This window comes from Natator depressus, chromosome 4 (assembly GCF_965152275.1).
Source record: "Natator depressus isolate rNatDep1 chromosome 4, rNatDep2.hap1, whole genome shotgun sequence".
In the NCBI taxonomy this organism is placed as follows: domain Eukaryota; kingdom Metazoa; phylum Chordata; order Testudines; family Cheloniidae; genus Natator; species Natator depressus.
The window spans coordinates 128,088,634-128,114,537 of record NC_134237.1 but is presented as its reverse complement, the minus strand read 5'-3'; the positions used below and the strand labels follow the sequence as shown (position 1 = coordinate 128,114,537).

General features: G+C 45.1%; 1 gene segment (V, D, J or C); it reads left to right on the top strand.

The window, feature by feature from the left end:
• The first annotated feature begins 4,817 nt into the window (after positions 1–4,817).
• LOC141987009 (immunoglobulin kappa light chain-like) overlaps positions 4,818–25,904 on the top strand; it is a 42,722-nt gene continuing 21,635 nt past the window's right edge. The window contains 2 exon segments of the V gene segment in view: positions 4,818–4,866; positions 7,938–8,210. Coding sequence covers positions 4,818–4,866; positions 7,938–8,210 — 322 coding nt within the window.

Here is a 25,904-nt window from a genome sequence, read left to right as displayed (position 1 = left end):
ATGGGAAAGGAAGCACAAAATCTTACTTCTCCTTTAGATGAGGGCATTTGATTTTTTCAGGGCTGGGGCAGAGGTTGGGAGTTGAGGATTTATTTGCTTTTACCTAAACTGATACTGAGCATTGGAGGTGCTGGTTTCTCGGCTGGGGTTTCCTTCCACTGAGCTTAAAGCAACAGCACTCTCAGCATCCAGATCCCTGTAGAGAGGACTCAAGCGCTGAGATCTTACAGGATAAAAGCTGCAGCCTAAGTAAACGGAACCAAAAGCAGAGCTTATGAGACAGCAATAGACTCTGGAGGGGATGCTAAAGGCTGGGATTTCTCTGGGCCTGCACAGGATTATTCCCTGCAACACTAAACCCACCAAGAGATCAGATCACAGCTACACAAAGTGGCCGTAACCTCCCCTACGATGGAGCATCCAATGGGAACCGTACAAAGTGAGTAATGCTGGGCAGAGAGGGGCAGGCCAGGGTAGCCAAGACAGGCCCCATGTGAGCTTCCACCTGCAGAGTGCTCATGTTCTTAAAGAGTGGAAGAATAACGCAACTGTATTCTTAATTCTTTTTCCATGTGTACAATCAGATTCAATGTACTATAACGATAAGCCATTTGACTAATGAAACTGAACTTCCACACTATTAGAGACATATAGGTGAGCCTCTGAAATTCCAGATTAGCTAATACAAAGAAAATACTGTGATAAAATCACTACACGTGTCTGGAAAAAATATAGATAAATCAGTCCTCATGGCCCTGTTCCCCTTCCACAGGACACCAGTCATACAAGCAAGAATTAAGTCCTGTGTCTCAAAGAACTGAGCCAGTAACTCAGAGGGGGATGAGATGTTTTACATCATTGCTATCATTACACATATTCTGAAATAAGGCAAATAAATCAGTTCCGTGGACACTATGCTCCTCTGCAGGATCCAAGGAACTCTCACTGGGCCCCATTTTGCTGTCACTTAAACCACTTTAAGCCAGGACTAACTCTGCTAAGGTAAATGGAGTTAAACCAGTGTAACTGAAATCAGAATCAGACCCAGTGACTTTAATGGCAGTTACTTGTATCTTGCCATGGTAGGATCAGTCCCTTATAGATCTGAGGGCTGAGTCTCTGCCACAGAGCAAGACAAGGTGCATGGCATACTCAGAATTGCCTGCTCTTTGCTGCCTGCTCTGAGCAATTATAAACATTGTGTTTCACTCTCCATTCTTTAGCGATCAGCACTGGAGAGCTTATACACATAGAAATGATCTCACAGGCTCAGTTCATCTGATTCTTAGTGCTCTGGATGTAGGATAAGAATTGAACCAAGACAGGACTGGGAGAATTAAAAGTATAATTGGCCCTTAAAGAAAAAATATTTTTTAGAAATACTTTATCAAGCACTAAATATTCCATAGAGTTACACTCATTTCTGATTAAATTTGTCTTATTATAAATTACAAAAAAAAGAGAGAGAGAGAGAAAGAACATTTTAAAGAAATAAGGGACTGATCCAAAACCCATAGAAGTCAGTGGGAATCTCTGTCCAGGCTGGATCAGCTCCAGATTGAAAGAGCTTCCTCAAACTGAACATCAGCATCACAGCTGGGTGACAAGCTATGATCATTGTGTCAAGATGCACATGGGAATATTTACAAAAAAATAATATTGTTTAGAGGGACACTCACATTCATATTGAGTTGTATTGTATTCATAAATTAGGATTCCAGCTGGCACACTGCGATGACTCAGACTCCAGAATCCTTGTCAGCGCCTCCAGGAGACATAGTCACTATAATCTGCAAAGCCAGTTCAAACCTTACCAGCTGCAGTAGAACGAATGAAATTTTAAGCTGGTACCAACTGAAACCTGGACAAGCTTCTAAGCTCCTTATCTGTTATGCTTCCAGACTGCAAGGTCAGTGGCTGGGGGGTTGGAAGCAATTTCACACTCAGTCAGTCCTGAGCTTTCATGTTGGCAGAGTGAGCGTGTTCAAAAATCTGATAACATCGTACATCAAACTCTAAACAATCCTCTGAGAGCTAAACTAATGTGTGAATATTTACGTGTCATGCCAGAGAAATAACAGGGAAAATAATGTTCTGAACAATTGTGTAGAAGGTTTTAAACTGCCAGACCCTTCTAAAGTGTACCTTTAGCATCACTGCCAGACTTCATGGTATAATGCACATGAAATCTTTTATGGCACATCTTTGTGTGTGATTGATCACACATCTGTGTTAACTTCAAAATTACAAACAAAATCTGATACAATGCTGATTGTGATGATACAGACTCCAGAGTATCAGCATATCCAGGAAAACACAGTCACCACTGACTGCAAGACCAGTAGTGGCATTAGCAATGCTATAGCCCAGGACCAGCAAAAATCCAGACAAAGTCTTAAACTTCTTATTTATCATGCTTGTTCTCTTGCCAGTGGTATTCCACCCCTTTCAGTTGCAATAGATAAAAGGATGATTTCACCTTCACAATCAGCTGAAGATGGAGATTACTATTGTTAACAATGCTGTGATACCATTTGCATAATGATATATACCATGCAAAAACCTCCCTGCCCTGTTCAGTTCACTGTATCAATGCATATCTAATTCCCATTGAGACGTGTGGGAACAGGATTAGTTCACTCACTGAATCACATGGGTGTAGGACTGGGCCATAAGAATACACAACAAAAATATTCAATAATGTTGTTTAATTCCAACCTGTTTCCTTCAAATGCAGCCAGTGCTCAAGTGTTCAAGGGAATTTAATTATCCAGAATTGTTCAAAGGAGCAGTAACAAGATATTTTAAAGCTAGAGGGAGACCAGAACTGTAGACAAAAGGGAACATTTCAAATCAGGCTTATTTTGAATTACCTGCATCTCACAAACAAGTTAATGACTTTCCTTCACACTTTGTAGAAACTTTCCCCTTAGCCCTCGGAGGGAATCTGACAATTTTCAAAGCAAATAAATTTTCCAAGGCCAAAAAAAACATAGGGACTAATATAAGGCTTTAGAACAGAAACTGGTTGCAAACTGAATCATGGAGAGGTATTGTGTCTCCATAATAAACAACATTTCAGGATGACTCATCTAGGAGAGACCCACAGAGATCAAAGAGGTATAAGGACCCAATCACTTTTCTAACAGGATAAGTAAAATGCACTGGAAAGCTATGGACTGCCTTGTGTGGGTTACATATAAGAAAGGGATCTTGGCCTTGGCTTTCTTCCTTGCACAGGTTGACTCCTTTCACCACCCATTTAAAAATATTACCGTAATGGGCCCAATTCGACAGCTTATTAATGTCACCGCAGTGTTTTTGACAATCACTGTACTGTTTTGTAAGGACAGGATTTTCCTTTTTACTCAGTTTATACACTGGGTCTGTTTAAAAAAAAATTGCACTAACAGTAGCGAAGAAATTCCATTGCTCAAATAAAAGACATTGATAACTCAGAAATATATTCACTTCCCTGATCTAGTCTATTAATTGGTAACAGTCTTTGGGGGCATTACAAAGTTCTTTTAACACACTTCTTCCACTATAGAAAGTCATGAGTGAAAGGTATTTGTTGGTGTGGCTATGAGTATTTGGTGGGTTTGCACTGTATACAGTATTTCCTAGCAGTGAGCTCTGCCCAATCCCACTCATTCAGGGACTGCGATGTCTCCAACACCTTTTATAATCTCATAGTCAACAATAGAAGTTGCAGAGATCAGGGGCTGTGTACGAACCTGGAGCTGCACCAGGACACAGGGAATGGACGTTTACTGAGTGATTGCTTTGCATATCTACCCACTTTAAACAAGAAGCTGAGCTTCCACATAACTGACACCAGGGGGCCACATTCAGCTACCATTCCAGTGGGAGTACTGGGAGCACCACACTTTTGAAAATGAGACCAAATATTTTAGGTGCTGAAACACAGATTTATGAATCTAACTTTAAATCTTCAGGACTGAAAATCATAGTCTATTTGTACAATATTACATAGCACGGGGGTATCACTGCTACAGGGCTCACAATTTATTTAATAAAAGGAGTACTTGTGGCACCTTAGAAACTAACCAATTTATTTGAGCATAAGCTTTCGTGAGCTACAGCTCACGGCTGCTACTCTGAAACCAATCTATTTAATGGGAGCCTAGACTATTCCTGTAAACTAAACCTATCTTCGGGATTTAAATGGCAGCATAGTCAGGAGGTTCTGGGTTTAGGTTCCCACAACCTTGTGCATCACTATAATGTGATAACTGATAAATACAGAAGGGTACAGTAGGGAAAAAAGAGGGTTAGTCCCCTGCTCAGATCCACTAATACCTGGAGATCACACCATCAATATCACTTTTAGCAGAAGATTCCTAGTGTGACAAAGATTCCACGCTAATTAAATTTAAACAAGCTGCCAAGCAATACTGACGAGCTGAGAACATTAATTCCCATTCAACTCTGACAAATGCCATTTCAACACAAAGTGACAGACAACTGTAACCTAATATGGGTTTGCTAAGTATCCAATAAAATAGAGTCCTGATCCAGATAGGCACAATCACTATTGTCAGAACTGGCATGGAAACACAAATGGAGGATGCTGTCCCAGGGCCTGTTGGGTTGAACGCGCCTATTTCATCCACCGCCCCTTTTATTTCCCTTTTTCTGCATGTTTTTATGTCAGCTGGGAATTTTCATCTCTGAACTAAGTTTGCATATTGCTCACCCAAGTGACACTGTCCCACAGCTCTGTGCTGTTATAAATGTTCCATGGCACTCATGACAGATTGTTGATCAACCCGGGGCCAGTCAGAGGCATGAAGATGATCTCTCAGGCTCAGCTCATCTGGCTGTTAGTGCTCTGGGTTCAGGGTAAGAATCAAATGAAGGGGGTGCTGGATCAGTTAAGCTACAATAAACCAAAGCAAATCTTAATAGCTATACAAATGTTATATAGTGATACATGCATATGCCTCAGTTAATGCCAGTAACTTCTGAAACGAATGTCTCCTAACTTCAACTAAGAAAAAACAGGTTTGAGAAAAATACAACCAATTGAAAACAACTTAGAATGAAAGAACCAGCTCAAACTTAATGTTAGCGTCACTGTCAGAAGATGACTATTCATAAGTAGGGAAAGAGGCCCATGAAAATACATTTAAAACAAAATATGTATTTTGATTAACCATGCTATTGATTATATTTATTGACTCTAAATTTATAAACTAGTGAGAGAGACTATGCGGAGAGATACTACCCATGTATATACTAACATATTCTGTTTGTTAATTCAGACTCCAATGGGCAGATTGTGCTGACTCAGACTCCAGAATCCCTGGCAGTGTCTCCAGGAGACAGAGTCACCATCAACTGCAAAGCCAGTTCAAGCCTCACCAGTGGTAGCTATCACTTACTAGCCTGGTACCAACAGAAATCAGGACAGGCTCCGAAACTTCTTATCTATGCTGCTACCTACCTACAATCCGGGGTCCCAGCCCGGTTCAGTGGCAGTGGCTCTGGCACTGATTACACCCTCACAATCAGTAGGGTTGAAGCTGAAGATGCTGGAGATTATTATTGTCAACAAGGCAAGAGCAACCCTCTCACAGTGATACAGTCCAATACTAAAACCTCCCCACGCGGTTCTTGTCAGTGTAACAGCTGCTTCCTATACAGGATAATTACTACACTAGATTTCAGACAATGTTTTGATCAGTCTCACAGCACTACACAGACTCCTCTGCTCTCACTGCTAACCTTCTATACTACTGTACTTATGTTTACCCATCACCAGGGTCCCAGTGCTGACGTCAGTGTTGACCCTCTGCCAAGTACTAGCAGATGACTGGGCCTTGCATTTTTCTCAATAGAGGAAAAAATCAGCGATGTGGAGTCTAAGGATACTAAGTATAACTTCTTTTATTCGCATGGAACAGAGATGATCAAAGAGAGCATGCAGTCAAACCCCTCTTTCAGGAATCTCATCCCAACACAAATGCCCATATCTGAGGGAGCAAACCTGCCTCAAGAATTTACTCTCATCGGACACCGAGATAGAGGAAATTCTCCTGCTGCTCATTCAGCTTCTTTTCCTCAGAACTCTGCCTAACCAAAACAGTACAGCATAGCTTCCCCAAACTGAACATTTGCTCACACACAAAGAAAAACAACTTGAAAGACTATATGTAACAATGCCACTAGTGACACCTGCCCTAACAATACAAATACAGTTCACTGTGTTGTCCTGCCAAACAAGTTTGCTGCTAGAGACGTTTATTTCAATAGAGGTTTATATTGGCAACAGCTGAATTGGGGGGCTTTTGTCCTGCATAAACGATTTTGCTCCCAATTCACCAAAATAATTCTTTCTTGTTGTTCTGTCTGAGTATTTAGGAGAGAGAGCGCCTCTCAGTGTTTTATGGGCAATGCTATAGTGTGGAAAATCTGAACCAAGGTCCTGAACTGCAGAGCTAGCAGAGGCTAGCAGGGTTGAAGAGGAATCAAGCTCACCTTCTGGAATGAAGGAACAACTCATGTTACTTTCTCACAATCCATTCTAGTGGCTACTTAGAATAACAAACTGGAGTTATTGGCTGCATCCAGCCTTCCTCTGGAGAGGGAAGGTCACAACAACATGGGGTCTTTGAGGGAGAAAATAAGTAAATGCCAGGTTCACAAGGGCATTTGACATTTTTAGGGCTAAGGGCAGATGCTGGGATTGGAGAATTTATCCAAACTTTACTAACTTTGGAGGTGCTGGTGGCTTGGCTGGGATTTCCTTCCATTGAGCTCCACCCAACTGCGCTATCAGCATCCAGATCCCTGTAGGGAGGACTCAGGTGCTAAGATTGTACAGGACAAAGGTACAGCCTGGGTAGGTGGCAAAAAGGTTGAGTTTATCAGATAGCAATGGACTCTGAAGGGGATTTTAAGGGCTAGAATTGCTCCAGGTTTGCCCAGGATTAATCCCTGCAATAGCAATTCCACCAGGAGACCAGGTCACAGCAACACAAAGTGGCTGTAACCTCCCCTATGGTGGGATATCCAAAGGGGACCACTGCACCCCAAAGAGTGGCTGGTGCTGGGCAGGACAGGATAGTCAAAATAGGCCCCTCAACAGTTTCCACCAGCAGAGTCCTCATGTAGCCCCCAACGCATTTTAAAGCTGCCCACTCCAGGCAGGAGCCTGGAAGGAAGGTCACAGCAGGAGAACATCTGTCCTGTGTGAATCCCCTTGAGGTAATAAGCAGTGTCACTTGCACCGAGGAGGGTAATTTACATATTTTGCCACCAGCATCACTGGATCTGTCCTAAAAGGTTTTCCCCGCTTTTTAAAGTACTCCTTATGTCACGGCTTAAAACATTTCCAGCTCTCACTCAAAACAGATCAACTCTCTCCTGGTGTTTAATGGGAAAGGTTCCCAGGGAGCCAGCACTGAGTGAAATGCTCCGACAACTCCTCCTGCCAACCCCTTTCTGAACAGCTGGTGGGTTCTGACCCAAGGGATGTATGGTTACGTGGAGGGGCTGTTTTGCATATTTTGACTGGAGTGTTTTGCATATTTCCACACTGCTTGACAGTCCCCTGCACATATCGGAGCTGATATAAATGTTACACCCTGTGGTTCTGAACTCAGTGTCTGTAACTCTAGAAACAGCAAGATGATCTCACCGATTCAGCTTCTCTGGCTCCTGCTGTGGATTCATGGTAAAAACAACATGAGAGAGTCTGGCTTAAAACAATGACATTTAAAATGATACAAAATTCTTTATCAAAATGACAATATAGCTTAATTCCATTCACAGCATATGGAAGCCTGAGTGCAATTTAGGGGTTTAAATGAATATTATAGACCGGAGAGTGAAAGTTTTGGTTTGCTGAATATTACTGCTTTTGATTGCTGTTATATTTTATTAATTTTAATTATATGTTCCACATGCAGATTCCAGTGCGGACATTGTGCTGACTCAGACTCCAGAATCCCTGGCCGTGTCTCCAGGAGACAGAGTCACCATCAACTGCAAAGCCAGTTCCAGTGTTAGCAACTGGATGGCCTGGTACCAACAGAAATCAGGACAAGCTCCTAAGCTCCTTATCCACAGCGCTTCCACCCGCCCCTCTGGGGTCCCAGACCGCTTCAGTGGCAGTGGATCTGGCACTGACTACACATTCACAATCAGCCAGGTTGAAGCTGATGATGCTGGAGATTATTATTGTCAGCAAAGCTGGAGCTCACCTCTCACAGTGATACAGACCAGGACAAAAACCTCCCTGCTCTGAGCTATGTCTGTTCCTCACTGTAACCACTGTTTCCTGTATAGTGACTGAATCAGTACAGCTACTACCATCTCAAAAGGCAGCTGGTGTCTATCAGGCTTTGAGACTTTTACTGCAATGTCCAATTCTCTCCCTAAATTTACAGTCAAGGCATGATTTAACAGGGAGGTCTATTACTTTACACTTAGTCTCCGAGGTGTGTGGCTCTTAAAGGCTGACATTATGATACAATCCTAGCCTTTCTCAGTGAGCTTACAATACTGAATGAGATATAGATTCACAGATGTTAAGACCAGAAGGGGCCATTATGGCCTTCAAGCCATAGATTTTCACCAAGTATAAATCCAATAACCTCTGTTTGAGCTATAGCATCTCTTTATAAAGACATCTGGGCATGATTTTCAAAGTACTTTTGAAAATCTCACTCTCTATCTTGATTTAAAGACTAAGTAATGGAGTATCCATCACATCCCAATACAAGTTATTCTAGTGGTTAATTATCTTCATTATTTAAAAATTGCTTGAATTTAACCAGCTTCAGCTACTAACATTTGCATCTTTAATGTCTTTGTTAATTAAAAAGTCCTCTATCTGAAATCTTCTCTCCATGTAGATACTTCAACACTGTGAGCAAGTCTTCTCATACCTTTTCTTGGATAAACGAAATAGATTACGCTTCCTAACTATTTCACTGAAAAGGCAGGTTTCCCAGATCTTGAGTCATTGTTGTGGTTGCTTTCAAGTTTTTCAATATCCTTCAAAAAGCATACACTCCAGAACTGGACACAGTATTGTACGAATGATGCTTCTAATACAGAGATAACACCAGCTTCTCTACACCTATTTGATATTCTCCTGTTTATTCATCCAATGATCAGGCTAATTAGTTCAGCCACAGCATCACAGTGGGAGTTCATACCCAATTCCTTATCCACTGTGACACTTACATTTTTTTCAGCGTCACTGCTTGTCAGGATACAATCCCCCATCTCGGAAACATGACCTACATTCTTTGTTCCTAGATGTAGGGCCTTGCATTTGGCTATACTAAAACATGTTAGCATGAATCCAGTTTATCAAGATATAACTGTTCTATCCTTATTATTTACCACTTCACCAACCTGTCATCTGCCAAATTTAACAATAATTTGTATTTTCTTCCAGATCATTGATAGAGATGTTGAACAGCAATAAGCCAAGAACAGATTCTCAGGGGACTCTATTAGAAATACCTCCATTGGATGATGATTTGCCATTAACAATTACATTTTGAGATAAATTGGTTAACCAGGTTTTAATCCATGTACATGGTACACTGATTTTGTTTAGTGCTTTTTTGTTTAATCAGACTGTCTAAGGAACTAAGTCCAATGCCTTCAAGACGTCTAAGGATAATATGTCAACAGTTACCTTTATCAACCAAACTTAACTCATCAAAAAACAACAAATTGTTGTAATAAGACCTATTTTCTATAAAACCATGTTGACTGGTACTAATTATCCTACCATCCTTTATTTTTAATTGAATGAATCCTATTTCAACCATTCCATGATTTTGCACAGGATCAAAGTAAGTCTAACTGGCCTATAGTTACCAGGGTCATCCACTTACCATTTTAAAATACAAACACATTAGCTGGGTCCCTGGGCATGGACCTAAAGTGACTGTGTCGTAATCCAGCCCTGGAGCTACCCTCTCACAGTGATCAGTATAAGCACTTCCCTGCTGGTTAGTGTCTTTTGCTCAGTTAATAGGTGCTTCCCTTAGATCAGGGGTGGCCAACCTGTGGCTCCGGAGCCACATGTGGCTCTTCAGAGGTTAATATGCGGCTCCTTACCTAGGCACTGATTCCAGGGCTGAAGCTATAGATGCTAACTTCCAATGTGCTGGGGGGTGCTCACTGCTCAACCCCCTGCTCTGCCCCCACTCCACCCCTTCCCCCAAGGCCTCTGCCCCTTCCACTGAGCCCTGCATGCCCTCGCTCCTCCCCACTCCGCCCCCATAGCCTCCTGCACACTTGAAACAGCTCATTGCAGTGGGCGGGGGGAGTAGGCGCTGATTGGTGGGGGCTGCCAGCAGGTGGGAGGTACTGGGGAGTGCATGGGGGGCTGCTGACATATTACTGTGGCTCTTTGGCAATGTACATTGGTAAATTCTGGCTCCTTCTCAGGCTCAGGTTGGCCATCCCTGCTTTAGACAATCACACAGTGAATGGGACCCCTGCATGTTAATCCCTTGGGCTGGATCCTGGGATAAGTCTTGTCCTGCAGGCTTCTCACTCCAGGCTGCAGATACAAGAGGGGAGCTGAGTGCATGAAGTGATGCTGGAGGGGGGAAAATTCTGTCACCATAGGTTCCACTTCCTTATGCAGAGAAAACTGCAAGGCCTAGTGTCCACTTGGGAACAGCCCTAATTGACCCTTGATAGCCAGGAATTCAGGTAGATGCACTTGTGCTGATTCCTAGGTGTAGGTAAGGACGTGCAAGGGTTGGCACTGATGAGCTACTCAGGCTTTACCCATAACAGATAGGAACTCACCATTTATATGGAGTTTGGGCACAGATATATAGTACAGTAAGGGACACCCAAGCCACATTGATGAACCAAGGATATTTATTCAGGTTGCCATTGATCAGGGTGCATTTCAACACAGAGTTAGGGAACTGCCCAGGGCCAGCTGGGTTGAACTTTTTGTGCATGTTTTTGCCCATTTTGTGCACGTTTTTGATCAGAAGTGAATTTTCATCTCTGAATCAAATCTGTATATTTCACATACAAGTGACATTTCCCTGTTCTCCGGAGCTGTTATGAATGTCTCATCGCATGTCACTGTTACCAGTTATCTGATCTGCAACCAGGCCAATCAGACATATCAAGATGATCTCAGAGGATCAGTTCATCTGGCTGTTCGTGGTCTGGATCCAATGTAAGGGTAAAACCAAAGGGAAATGGATTAAGACTACAATGATCCACTGAAAAAAAATTAATAATCTAGACATGTTCTATAGCAAACCCCAAACATTCAGGGAGTGACACTGATTTCTGGAAAATTTTGTCTTATTTTAAACTGCAGCTTTTTTTAAAAAGGGTTTGAGAAAGTTATGATCAGTTGACAAAGGCGTAGAGGGCATGGAACTTAACATTAGCATTACAGCCCAGCGAGGAGTTATAATCAGTATGGAAGGAGGCACATGGAAATTTTACCAACAATGAAGATTATTTAATTTAACTGACAATCCATACGCAGTGTAGTCACTTATATTCTGTTGTTTCAGAGGACTCCAGGGGCGAGGCTGTGGTGACTCAAGATTCCAGGATCCTTTGTGTACCCAGGAGACACGGCCACTACCAACTGCAAAGTTAGTTCTGATACTGGAAACTCCACGGCCCGGTATGAACTGAAATCAGGAGAAGTCCCTAAGCCCCTTCTCCATAGTGTTTCCAAATGTCCCTCTGCCCAGGGTCTGGGATTAATTTCACTTTTACAATCAGCAAGGTTGAAGTTGATAATACTGAAAATTATTATTGGAGACAAGTCTGTCCAATGACACAGACCAGTATAAAACCAGCCTGCTCTGGGCCATTTCTGTTCTTCAGTGTAACAGCTGCTTCCTGTGCGAGGAGACAACATTAGTGCAACTGCTGTCCTCTCAGAAGGTAACGAATGGTCTGCCAGTCACAAGACTTCTCAGCCCACTGTCCAGTCCTCTCATTTCCAGTGTCCCCCAGTGAGATACAGTGGGGACAACAATCAACTGGGAGATTTTCCTTACTTTACACTTAGTCTGTGCTAGGGGAGTATGCTGCTCTTAAAGGCTGGACGTTCCAATACAACCCCAGCACCTTCTCACGGAGACGTAAAGGATTATAAAGCGTCCCCAGCAGTATGTTGCCTGCATGAGTTGAAACAATAGTATGGGGGCAGCAGCCCACAGAATAATAAAATGAATGCCTCTGCCCCGCTGCCGGCTCCACCGAAAACACTGCAGGTCTGCAGGATCCAGCCCAGAGGACAGAAATTGAGTTCCCCATTATCCAGCCCACACACAACAGGCCATGCAGTGAGTTATACCCCCAGCTCTCTCCCCATTAGAGCAGATAGTGGGCCTGTACAACAAGGCACAGACCAAAGGGTGATGACTAAACACTGCTGGAAAGTGTCTCCAAGGTAAAGGGGCTGCTTGGTGATGCCGTGGCGAGGGCCCCAGCAGGGAAGAGATGCAGCACAGTGGAGTCATTTCCTATTCTCTGCCTCTCCACCCAGACTGCTATTCCTCTCCCATCCCAGAACCTCCAGGCCAGACGGACAGGGACGGGTTTCTCTTTTTCATTACTTTTGTTTCTTTACATACCTGCAGAGTTTGGGGTGGGGGCTTGTCCCTATTTTTTAAGGTTGGTTGGGAATAAATGATCTCAGTATCCACCTACCAGCAAGGCGTGGGAGCCCCCCAATGATTGGGAAGGACCCTCCCTGTTCTGATGCTCACTGTGATAATTGCTTCCTATATATCACCTCACAGGACCAATGTAACTGCTGACCTCTCAAAAGGCAACAGAGGGGTCTGTGTCAATTCAGGTGCACAGTCCATCTCTCTCTCTCATCATTTCCAGGGCAACCTCCATCAGATGCAGCTGAGACTAGAATCAACGGGGAGATTAACTACATGGTCAATCAGTCTCTGCTATCGCAGTGTCTTGCTGCTAAAGGCTGCACTGCAATGTATGCCCAGCCCCTCCTCACTGAGTTTACAAAATCAAATGATACACAAAGCATTCAAAGCTGCACATTACCTGCCTGAGCAGAAACCACAGAATAGCAGCCTCCCATACAGAGCTAGATCAACGACATTGCACAACACTTTCATAGCCCCTAAGAACACATGAGGCATCTGCCAGGTGCCACTCAGACAGGAGACAAATGCTGATGATCCATTATTTTTAATTATATTGCTTTGATGTTTTCAAGCATTTCATTGTGCAAAATAATTTCAGATTGAATTTTTGTTCTTATTGCCAACAAAAAAAAAATCAAGAAATGTCAGAATTTCCCACTGGATGGAAATTCTGGTTTTTCAACCAACACTATATAGCACAAAAAGAAAAGGAGGACTTGTGGCACCTTAGAGACTAACCAATTTATTTGAGCATAAGCTTTCGTGAGCTACAGCTCACTTCATCAGATGCATTTCGTGAGCTGTAGCTCACGAAAGCTTATGCTCAAATAAATTGGTTAGTCTCTAAGGTGCCACAAGTCCTCCTTTTCTTTTTGCGAATACAGACTAATACGGCTGCTACTCTGAAAACTATATAGCACAGCAAGTCACTGAATTAATGAAAGTGAACCTCTACATAATGGCCCACAGATGGCAGCATTTAACCTATAAACTGAACCATCTGAAATTCTGGATAGCTCACTCAGGGAGAGTTAACCACTGCACACATTCTGAAGTACAAATTCACTATTCTCCTCGGCAGGCTACTGGGAATGCTTACCTGGCCCAATTCTGATCTTTCTTATACTTGTTTAGCTCCACTGATTTCAAAGAAGTTATCATGGCTTTAACCAGCATACGAGATCAGAATCAGTCCCATTGATTTTAATGGGTATTACTTATATTTTGTTGTCATAGAATCTGTCCCTGTGCATCTACAGGCTAAGCATATGACAAAGAGCCTTGAACAAAGTGCTCTGCAAACATATAACAGAGCAATCTTTCCCTGTTGCTCTGCTCTGAGCAGTTTAAATGAATTTCAATCTATCTGGTTAATTGATCAGCACTGGACAGCTTAGATGCATAAAGATGATCTCAAAGGTTCAGTTCATCTGCTTGTTGGAGTTCTGAACCCAAGGCAAGTGCCAACATGCATAGGGCACAAACTTCAAAGGGCAAAATGTCAAGTCTATCATTTGTCACTAATATCAAACCAGTGACATTCTTTAAAAATTTATTTGCAGATTTGAGTCCAATCCTGTGAATTTACATTAGATTAAGAAAATGATAGTTTAAAAATACAGATACAAATTGTGAATGGAAACTCAGTACTGCTTATTTTATTGGCTGAAGTGCATCATCCATCTTTATTTAGGCTTTGTTTGCATATTTGGACTCGAGTAGAGACACTGTCATGCATCAAATTCCAGAAGCCCTGAGATTGTCTTCAGGAGATAGAATCACTATCAAACTCCAAAGCCAGTTTAAGTGTCACTTCTACAGTCTGAATAAGTGGAGATACGTCTGCTACAATGGTCAATGCCCCTTACAACACATCTTTCAAGATCCATGGGTCCTACCCATGCCTATCACAACATGTGGTATGCTTCATCCAGTGCACTAAACGCCCCACTAACAACTTTGTGGGTGAAAAGAAAAGGAGGACTTGTGGCACCTTAGAGACTAACAAATTTATCTGAGCATAAGCTTTCGTGAGCTACAGCTCACTTCATCGGATGCATTCAGTGGAAAATACAGTGGGGAGATTTATATACATAGAGAACATGAAACAATGGGTGTTACCATACACACTGTAATGAGAGTGATCAGGTAAGGTGAGCTATTACCAGCAGGAGAGCAGGGGGAATAAAACCTTTTGTAGTGATATCATTCAAGAGCATAGTGATTGTCTGAACTCAAACAAGAAAATGATAAAAGACAAAAGGACCCTATCGCCTGTGGGTGAACACTTTTCATAAAATGATCACTCTATGTCTGACCTACCAGTCCTCATTCTCAAAGGAAACCTGCACAACACTTTCAAAGGACAACTATGAGAGCTTAAATTCATAACTCTGCTAGACACTAAAACTCATGGACTGAACAAAGACTCTGGATTTATGGCTTATTACAACAATCTGTAACCCACTAACCTCTTCTTTTTGTCCTATGACTTTAGAAATGTTAACAGCCATTCTATCTTGAATGGTCCCTTACAATATGTGCTAATTACTTAGGCTAAACAATCTGTTCCATCCTGCATGTAGCTGTGATGCCTGGAGTACCTTTCCCGGACCTGAAGAAGAGTGCTGAGCGGCTTGAAAGCTTGCCTCTCTCACCAACAGCAGTTGGCCCAGAAACAGATATTTCTTCACTCACTTTGTCTCTCTAATATGCTGGGACTGACAGCTACAACTATGCTGTTCCCAATATAGTTATTTATAGATTGAGTCACCCCTTAACTTTTCTCTGATAAGCTAAATGATATATTCAAGGGCTTCATGGCAGAGGATCGGGCCCCGCCTTGCCTGTAGATATAGAACATCGAGGCCGTGTTGTCCGTGAGGACCCTGACTACCTTGCCCTCCAGGTGTGAGTGGAAGGCCATGCACACCAGCCGCACTGCCCTGAGCTCCTTGATGTTTATATGTAGGGTCAGGTCTTGAGCCGACCACAGGCCTTGGGTCTGAAAGTTCCCCACATGGGCACCCCAACCCAGGTCCAATGTATCGGACACCAGCTCCAACGACAGGGCCCTGTCCCTGACCGGGACCCCTTGGGGCATGTTGTTTGGGGCGGACCACCACCATAGGGAGCTGATCACAGAGTCCGGCGCGGTGAGGACCTTGTCCATCCTGTCCGTGGCCTGGGAGAACTTTGAGGCCAACCAGAGCTGGAGAGGCCTCATCCTGAGTCTGGCGTGACGGACCAAGTACGTGCACACTGACATGTGACCCAAGAGTTGTAGGCAAACCCTGGCTGTTGCCACCGGGAACCTTGTGACTGAGTCAATGAGACATTTCAGGGTCTCGAATCTGTTTGGCGGGAGAGAGGCCCTGGCCGACACTGCGTCCGGGAGAGCCCCGATAAACTCTATGCATTGGACCGGGACTAACGTGGACTTGGTATTGCTTACCAACAGGCCCAAGGCGGTGCATGTGGACAGGAGGAGCGCCATGTGATCCCTCACCTGCGACCAGGAGGTTGCTTTGACAAGCCACTTGTCCAGATAGGGAAATATCTGGACCCTCTGCCATCGGAGGTAGGCTGCTGCCACCGACGTGCATTTTGTAAACGCCCTGGGGGCAGTGGACAGACCAAATGGGAGGACCATGAATTGGTAATGATTCTGTCCCACCATGAAACGGAGGAAGCGCCTGTGCTCCTCAAATATGTGGTTGTGGAAGTATACATCCTGTAGATTGAGGGCAGCATACCAGTCCCCGGGATCCAGGGAGGGGATGATGGTGGCCTGGGAGACCATGCGGAACTTGAGTTTCACCATGTACTGGTTCAGACCTCGCAGGTCCAGGGTGGGCCTGAGCCCCCCTTTGGGATAAGGAAATAACAGGAGTAATACCCCTTGCCCATGAACTCCTCGGGCACCGCCTCTATCGCTCCTAGTCCTAGGAGCCACCCCACCTCCTGCTCGAGCAGAGCTTTGTGCGACGGGTCCCCCAAGAGGGACGGGGATGGGGGTGGTTGGTCGGGGAGGAAGTAAACTGGAGGGTGTAACCCCGGGAGATGGTGATGAGGACCCATTGGTCCGAGGTTAGCCGCGACCATTCCGGGAAGAAAGCACACAACTGGTTGGAATAGGGTAGCTTTATTGGGGGTGGATCCCTGGTGAGGGCTGGCGGGATACCCCCGAGTGTCCCATCAAAAACGCCTTTTCCCTGCCTGCTTGGACCCAGGACCCAGGCTGTGGGGCAGGCCAAGACTGCCCTTGAAGGCGTCTCTTATAGTCCCACTGCTTCTTATAGGCGGCCTCATACTTCAGGAGGGCGGCCCAGGCAGGAGTCTGCTGCGGCTTGAACTTAGGTTTTGCCAGAGCCAGAACATAGAGGCCCAGAGTCCGGAGGGTCGTGCGGGAGTCTTTCATGCCATGCAGCCTTGTATCTGTTTCCCCCGCAAACAGAGCCTTCCCGTTGAATGGGAGATCCTGCATGGAAGATTGCACCTTGCTGGACAGTTCAGAGAGAAGGAGCAATGACGCCCATCTCATGGACACCATGGAGGCCACTGATCGTGCGGCCGTGTCCGCAGCATCCGAGGTTGCCTACAGGGATGCCCTAGGGGCTGCTGCCCCTTCCTCCACTAATGCCCTGAACTCCTTCCTATTGCGCTCCTGGAGGGAGTCCTCAAACTTGGGCAGGGAGCCCGACAGATTGAATTCATACCGGCCCAGGAGAGCCTGATGGTTTACCACTCGTAACTGGAAGCTCGAAGATGAATAAATTTTCCTTCCGAAAGAGTCCAGTCTCTGAGAGTCTTTGTTCTTTGGGGTTGGGGCTGGCTGACCCTGCCATTGCCTGTGGTTGACCAACTTGACATGGGCCTAGCCTCAAATATCTTCCCTCGGTGCCGCTCTTCCCAGACTTCCCTCAGTGCCGCTGCCAAGAGGGAGTCATCCTGTCCCTGTTGGCATGCCCTGTGGACCGGGAGCATTGCCAACTGGTTGATGGCACCCGAGGGTCAGCGCCGACTCCATCAGGATGGCCCGGAGCCTAACGTCCCTTTCTCTTTTGGTCCGAGGCTTAAATGACTTGCAAATCTTGCACCTTTCGCTGATATGGGTTTCTCCCAAACAGCGCAAACAGTCTGAGTGCAGGTCACTTCTTGGCATAGAATGCCTACAAGAGCCACAAGACTTAAACCCCGGGGCACAGGGCATGCCCCGGCCCGGGCTCACTGACTAACTAAACTAACTAAACAGCTAACTAACTACAGGTATTAACACTGAACGAACGAACAGTTCTGTGGACGAGCTACAGCAAAGCTGGAGCAGAGCAGTTCTGACGCACCTTCACTGGTGGCAAGAAGGAACTGAGGGTGGGGGGAGCGCAGCCCCCCTTATACCGCACCAGGCAGGCACCACTCCAGGGGTCGCGGGGGCGATGCTCCCCCCTACGGGTACTGCTAGGGGAAAAACTTCCAGCACCGGTGCACATGGCGAGCACACACACCTATTGTGGAATACACATGAGCAACCATTCGAAGAAGAATTTAGTTGAGCAGCTCCCAGGAAATTCGGACTCAAAGTTCTCACTCCATTATACTCATTACAATAGAGTCTCTAAGGTGAGAACTAATATAAAGGAGCAGCTGGGGAGAAGATAGCAGTCAGCTACAACTCCCCTAACAAAGGAAGATCACGGAAAACTGAAATTTTAGCAGTGATCTCTCATAAAATAGTAAGGAGTCCGGTGGCACCTTAAAGACTAACAGATTTATTTGAGCCTAAGCTTTCGTGGGTAAAGACCCCACTAACAGATTTATTTGAGCATAAGCTTTTGTGGGGTCTTTACGCACGAAAGCTTATGCTCAAATAAATCTGTTAGTCTTTAAGGTGCCACCGGACTCCTTGTTGTTTTTGTGGATACAGACTAACACGGCTACCCCCTGATAGTAATCTTGAGCTGTGGACACTTCACCTTCAACTACGATGACAAATGCATTTTCTGCTCTAAGTGAGGGAGCTCCCAAGGGCCAGTCAGGTTAAATCTGACTCTATCTAGAATCCATTTTGGATCAGAAGGGAATTTTCATCTGATCAAAATTTGCATATTTCACGCCCAAGTGACATTTCTGCTGCTGCTCTGGGTGATAATAAGTGTTCTGTGTCACTATTGATCAACATCAGGCCAGCCGGACATATCAAGGTGATCTCACAGGTTGTTAGTGTCTTTGATCCAGAGTAAGGATCTAAATAAGAGGGAAATGTCTTTATATAAAGTCATCCTTTGAAGAGAAATTAAATGAAAAGATTTTGGAATTTTGACTCCCAGAAGTTAGTGCAACTCTCTGTGGTGTCTGTCACATTTTGACTGCAATTAAGGGATTAATCTTATTTGGAAACCATAGTCTTGAATGATCCAAAGCCCACTGAAGTGAAGTGAGTTAGTGGGCTTTGGGTCATGCCCAAAATGAGTAACTGAAAAATGAGTTCGAATGGAAGAGCCACCTGAAGCCGAACGTCAGCATCACAGCCAGGAGATGAACTATGGAAAAGATGCACATGGGAATATAAGTATAATATAGTAACATTTAGTTTGATTGAAATATTTTTTTCTATTAAAATACATTTTGCTTGCCTATTCAGACTCCAGTGGGCAGCTTGTGCCTGTCAGTGTCTCCAGGACTCGGAGATGAGTTACCATCAACTGCAAAGCCAGCTTAAGCCGCTCCTTCCCTGGCTATCAATGCTTAGCCTGGTATCAGCAGAAATCAGGACAAGCGCCTAAACTCATTATCTATGGTGCTACCACCCTGCAATCTGGGTCCCAGCCTGGTTCAGTGGCAGTGGGACCCTTCAGTTTCACCCTCCACGAGCAGGGTAGAAACTGAAGTCGCTGGAGGTTATTAGTGTCCACAAAGCTATGATACCCCACGCACAGTGACACAGCCCAATACGAAATCCTGCCTGTGCTCTCCAGTTCAGTGTCACAGCTGCTTCCTAAACGTTCACTTTATCTGTGCCACTGTCACACTTCGTACCGGGGCAGAGGTTCGGTCAGCACATGAACGCTTGGCTGGGCGGGCCACGGACACAGCTGATCTCCCACTGCTCCCAGCCTGCAGCCCAGACGGGAAGAACTACACGGCCCAGATTCGCATTCCAGACGTCAGGGATTTTTAGCTCACCTGAACTAGGTGCCTGTTTTTCCCCAGGGTAAATGATTCTATTCCCAGACCCAACCAGTAACTCTCACTTACTGCCCTATGAACGCTGTGCGAGCATTTCAGAATTAACAGAGACACGTGGTCAGCCCAGGGCTTTATTGGCAGTGCTGCCATGGGAGGGGAAAGCAGCGAGATCCTGAGCTCCAGGGCTGCCAGGGGCTGGGAAGGCTGCAGAGGCAGCAAGGGAACAACTCACAGGGCTCCCTCGCCACCCGGTGTGGCGGACACATGGCCTGACACTGACAGGCTACGTTAGACACTGCATGCAACCTGCAGAGCCCTGGCTTCAGCTCGGAGTCTAGGACCTGGCTGGCTCCCTGCCCCTGCGCTCTGCCTCTCCATCCCCTGGAGCTGGGGGAGAACAAGGGGGAGGGAGAGGAGACAACTCCCAGCACGGCACCTCTCCATCCCCTGGAGCTGGGGAAGAGAGAGGTGGAAGAGAGGACACAGAGGCCCCGTCTTCCTGCCTCCCTGTCCCCTGGAACTAGGGGGGAGACAGGGCACAGGAACAGATCAGGTTCAGCCTGCGGCCTAGCTGCACTAGTGCTGATCCCCCCCTGTAAATAAGGAGACACGGGGATTAGCACTGAGGACCTGATGCAAAAACACACTGAAGACAGTGCAAAAACTCCTACTGATTTCAATCCAAAGTGAGGGAGGAGCTTAGGGCCTGAGGGATTGAATTTACCATTTCACCCAGGGCTCCCTCCCTTTTTGTGCACGTGTACCAATCACATGAATTTTCATCTGACCCAAATTTGCATCTTCCCACCCAAGTGATATTTCCCTTTTGCTGTGAGCAGTTATAAAACGTTTGCTGTCTGTTGTTATGGCTTGTTCATCAGCATCTGGCCAGTCAGGCGTATCAAGATAATCTCACAGGCTCCACTCATCTGGCTGTTAGTGCTCTGGATCCAGGGTAAGGATCAAACCAAGAGGCAACTGCCTGAATTAAAATGATTATTTATTAATTATTTGCACTGCAGTAGCACCTAAAGGACGAAATCAGGACACCTTTGTTCTAGGCGTTGTACAGACACATAATGAAAAGAGAGTCTCTGTCCTAATGAGGTAACAAACTGAGCTAATAAAGAAGATGTCTAAATCCAGAGAGGTTGCATATAAAACCATAAGCTTTAACCAGAGAGTGTCACTAACTTCAGAGAATATTTGTCCTATTTAAACAGCCATTAAAAGAAAAAGAATATATAAGAAGCTGAGAACAATAGAAAAAGGGATTTAGAATGAAAGAGTTTAATCTTTAATACTATGGCCAGGTAATGAGCTACAGTAATTATATAAAGATGCCATTGGGAATCTTTAAGCCGGCACAGTATTGTCCAGTTTGACTGACTGTACCTCTAATGTATTCAATTACATTTTATTCATAAATTCAGATGCCAGCGGAGACATTGTGATGACTCAGACTCCAGAATCCCTGGCAGTGTCCCCAGGAGAGAGAGTCACCATCAGATGCAAAGCCAGTTCAAGCCTTACTTACCAAGGCAAGGAATACTTAGCCTGGTACCAGCAGAAATTGGGACAAGCTCCTAAACTCCTTATCTATCTTGCTTCCACCCAACAACCTGGAACCCCAGCCCGGTTCAGCGGCAGTGGGTCTGGAACAGATTTCACTCTCACAATCAGCAGAGTTGAAGCTGAAGATGCTGGAAATTATTACTGCCAGCAAAGCTATGAAACCCCTCTCACAGCAATACAGACCAATACAAAAACCTGCCTGTGCTATTCAGTTCAGGGTGACAGCTGCTTCCTGCAGTCACCATCTTAGTGCCGCTGCTACACTTATTTAAGGGCAAACTTTTGCTCAGCCTTTCAACACCACATGTCCCCTGTCCTCCCAGTGCCCCCAAGCACATATAAAATAAGTCCACTATCCTGATGAGTTTCCAGCAAGAGAAATTTTCTTCCCTACAGCAGGATTTTTACATCAGCTGGAATAATGTGATTTTTTCCCCCTACCTAAAATGATTTCACTCTCTGCCTCAACCTCCTAATGTGATTCTTACTGGCAGCCTCAAATTCTGGCTGTGTATTTCAGGATCAGAACAGAAAGATGGGCTCAGCATATAATGGCAGCGTTGCCATGTTTGAGTAGCAGAACAATATCCCGAGGGCTAGTGCGGCCAGGGCTGGTCAGCCTGCGGAGGTGGCATGTCTGAGCCCAGGAGGGCAGAAACAATGCACCTCAGTCTAGAGCAGCACTCAGTCTGACCCACACAGCATGGCAACCGTGGCAGGCTGCATGAGAAGTTGTCTCCTCTCCTGCTAGAGGGGAGGGAGCAGCTCTGTGGTGCATTTGGGTGCAGGAGAGTCTGAATATTCACAGCAACATGGACTTTAAGGCCACAAGGGACCACAATGATCCAACATCACCCAGGTCTGGGAATCCACAACTTATTGATTCCTGCAGTGCAGGGAATAATTTTTTCCCCCCTCTCAATCTGGGGATTTTTCCTGTCAAAATTCTTATAGGAAAAATTCCCACTTTCGGGCCAGCTGAATTTTGACTGTCCGTGTTACTGTCATGCCCTGTCACGGTGATACAGAGCAATACAACACCCTCCCTGCTCGCCTCAGTTTCCTTCATTCAGTAAAGCAGCTGCTTCCTCTGCAGTTTGGCAGGATCAGTACAGCTGCTGCGTTGTCAGAAGGAAACTGGTGTCTGAGAGACATCAGGTTTCTCAGACCACAGGTCCAGTTCTCGCTCATCATTTCCACCGCTTCCCCACCGCCACCTCAGTGAGATACGGCAGGGTAACTCCGTGTTTTTCAACAAAGCCTAATCGGCTCTCAGTTACACAGGTGTAAATCTACAGAGATCTCAGTATAGTTGTGCTGGCATAAATCTGGAGTAACTAAAAGAAGGAAGCAGCCCGTATAGCTTGGCCTACACATGAAAATTAATCCAGAATAAGGTAGGGTATGAATTTAAAGGGGATTAACTATTCCTGATTAACGCCATATTTCGACACTCTTATTCCAGAATAAATTAATTTGGAACAAGACACTCTTAAAACAGTGGATTATGCTAATTCAGAATAAGGCACTCTTCTTCTGGAATAAAAGCATCCACACTAATAGAGCTAATCAGGACTAGTTATTCCAAAATAACTCCCCTTGCAGCAAGTCCTAAGTCTCTATAATTAGAATGAACTTGCTCTGAAACAATCAAAATAAAAATACAATCCTAGCTCTTTATAAGATGGCTGTTGCACAGTCTGCATTATAGCATAAGAACATAAGAGCAGCCATACTGGGTCAGACCAAAGATCCATCTAGTCCAGTGTCCTGTCTTCCGACAGTGGCCACTGCCAGGTGCCCCAGAGGGAATGAACAGAACAGGTAATCATCAAATGATCCATTCCCGGTCGCCCATTCCCAGCTTCTGGCAAACAGAGGCTAGGGACACCACCAGCCCTGCCCATCCTGGCTAATAGCCATTGATGGACCCTATCCTCCATGCACTTCTCTAGTCTGAAGTTTTGTTATTTTGTTTTATTTCATGACATGTCGGTAGTAGTAGTGCATATCATGTGCTAGAGTAATCAATAATAATCTCCTATATGCAGGGGCAGCCCGAAAAGGGTGTGGCGCTGGACAAGGGGGATGGCACGTATCCACTGGGATTTTCTCTGCCTAGAGAGCATGTCTGAGGTCATGGTCTTCTTCCAAGTTCCTCCTTTTTTTAAAAAAAATTCCTTCTTCCCCACCACACCTTCACAAAGAGTTTATTTAAATGACTCAGCCACTCCCTGTGCTAGAGATCCCAGTGCATTCCCTCTGCTGTGTGACTATCTTTCAGCTTCCAAGCTCTTGCTCTCTGAGATACCCCATGCAGCACCATACACCCGGGAGCTTGTCCTGATTTCTGCTGGTTCCAGGCTATAGCATGTAGGTCACATAGTTGATGGACTCTCCTGGAAGGCACTCAGATACTGCACTCATCCCTGCAGTATAAGAACTTGTACAGAATAGGCCTTTCTCTAAGCAGAGAGAATAAACACTGTACGTTAGCACTCAAGACTCACAGCCATGCAGCTATTGACTTGCCCGCATTTTAGTGCCGGACATTAAAAGCCAGCACCCAAACAATAATGACGAGCTGAAAAGAAAATGAGAAACAGGCACGTCTCTTTCTTTGTACAATGCCTAGCTTGTACGGGGCTTTATCCTGATTGGGGCTTTCGGGTGCCAACACAGTAGAAGTAATGAATAATAAAAACAACAAATCACATTTCAGCACAAAGGAAGCGAGCTCCCCAGCCTGCCAGGCTGACCATGCCTACTTCATCCATGGCCCCTTCCTCTTCCCTTTTGGTGAACATTGTCACGTCAGACACTAATTTTCATTTCTGAACCACAATTTGTATATTTCACACCCAAGGGACATCCCCATGTCACTCTGAGCTGTTTAAATGTTCCATGCCACTGGCTATGGCTTGTTGATCAGCATCGGGCCAGTCAGACGTATCAAGATGATCTCGTGGGCTCAGCTCATCTGGCTGTTAGTGCTCTGGATCCAGGGTAAGGATCAAACCAAGACACAATTGGATGAATTTAAAGTAAATCATCCTTTAAAGAAAAATGAAAAGCTCTAGGATTTTTATCTATCGAACCCTAAATATTCCTAAGCGTTGCAGTTTGAGTGTCTCTCTCACATTTAACGGCAGTTAAGAGAGAAAGAGCATATTTAAAAAACAAGGGCCTAAACCAAAACCCACTGAAGTTGATGGGAATCTTTCCATTCACTTAAATTGCCTTTGAATCAGCCCTAAGTGATCAACTGTAAAAGGAGCCAGAATGAAAGAGCCATCTGAATCTCACCATTCACATCGCTGTCAGGTGACCAGCTATGACAACTACGGAATGATACACATGGGAATATTTATACAGGCACATTATTGTTTCATTTATCAACTGTGTGCGCGTGTGTAGAGATATATATAAATATATATTAACTTACATTTTATTTTGTACTTTCATTCAGACTCCCAAGGGCAGATTGTGCTAACTCAGACTCCAGAATCCCTGGCAGTGTCTCCTGGTGACACAGTCACTATCCGCTGCAAAGCCAGTTCAAGCCTTACAGATGATGATTCTGGTGTTGACCTCTTAGCCTGGTACCAGCAGAAAACAGGGCAAGCTCCTAGGCTTCTCATTTATTGGGCTTCCACCCTGGAAGATGGAGTTCCAGCCCGGTTCAGCGGCAGTGGGTCTGGAACTGATTTCACTCTCACGATCAGCAGTGTTGAAGCTGAAGATGCTGGAGATTACTACTGCCAACAAGGCTCTGAAACCGCTCTCACAGTGATACAGACCAATACAAAAACCTCCTGTGCTGTTCAGTTCAGTGTCAGAGCTGCTCTGTAAACAGAGTCATCTTCTCAGGGCTACTGCACTTGGGCAAGAGGGAGATGACCTGGAAGACACTTTTAGTTGCTGGGTTTTGGATGAACTAAAGTGGGTGATGTGAGTGTTGGGAAGGCCAAAGAGGGAAGAAGGAGACAGTAATTCAGAGCAGAGACAAGAATTTTTCCCCACTGGACAGGGAGAATGGGAAGAATCAGAAGGATTTAGACTTGGCCCAAAGATGAAGGGAGAAAGAACGGGGGAGCAGACCATGAGCACCAGACTGGGGGGGGGGGCTTGTTTAGTGAGGGGATGACAGTACTGTCAAGGGCAAAAAAGAATGGGGAATGTGGAGAGGACTTAGGAAGGAAAATAAGGAACTTGGTTCTAATCACGTAATGCTCAAGCTGTTGACAAGAGGGCCACCAAGACATTTTGTGACAGGCTGCTCCATAGGACTGAACTGACGGGGACAGGTCAGGTGAGGATAAGATTTGAGAGTCATTCAGCATAAAATAGCTGGACCTCTGTAAGCAGATGAGGTTGCCCAGCTATGAGGCATACAGGGAGAAGAGGAAGGCACCCAGGACAGAACCCATGGGACTCCACAGAGAGAAGCAGCAGCAACCAAAAGAGACTGAGGGA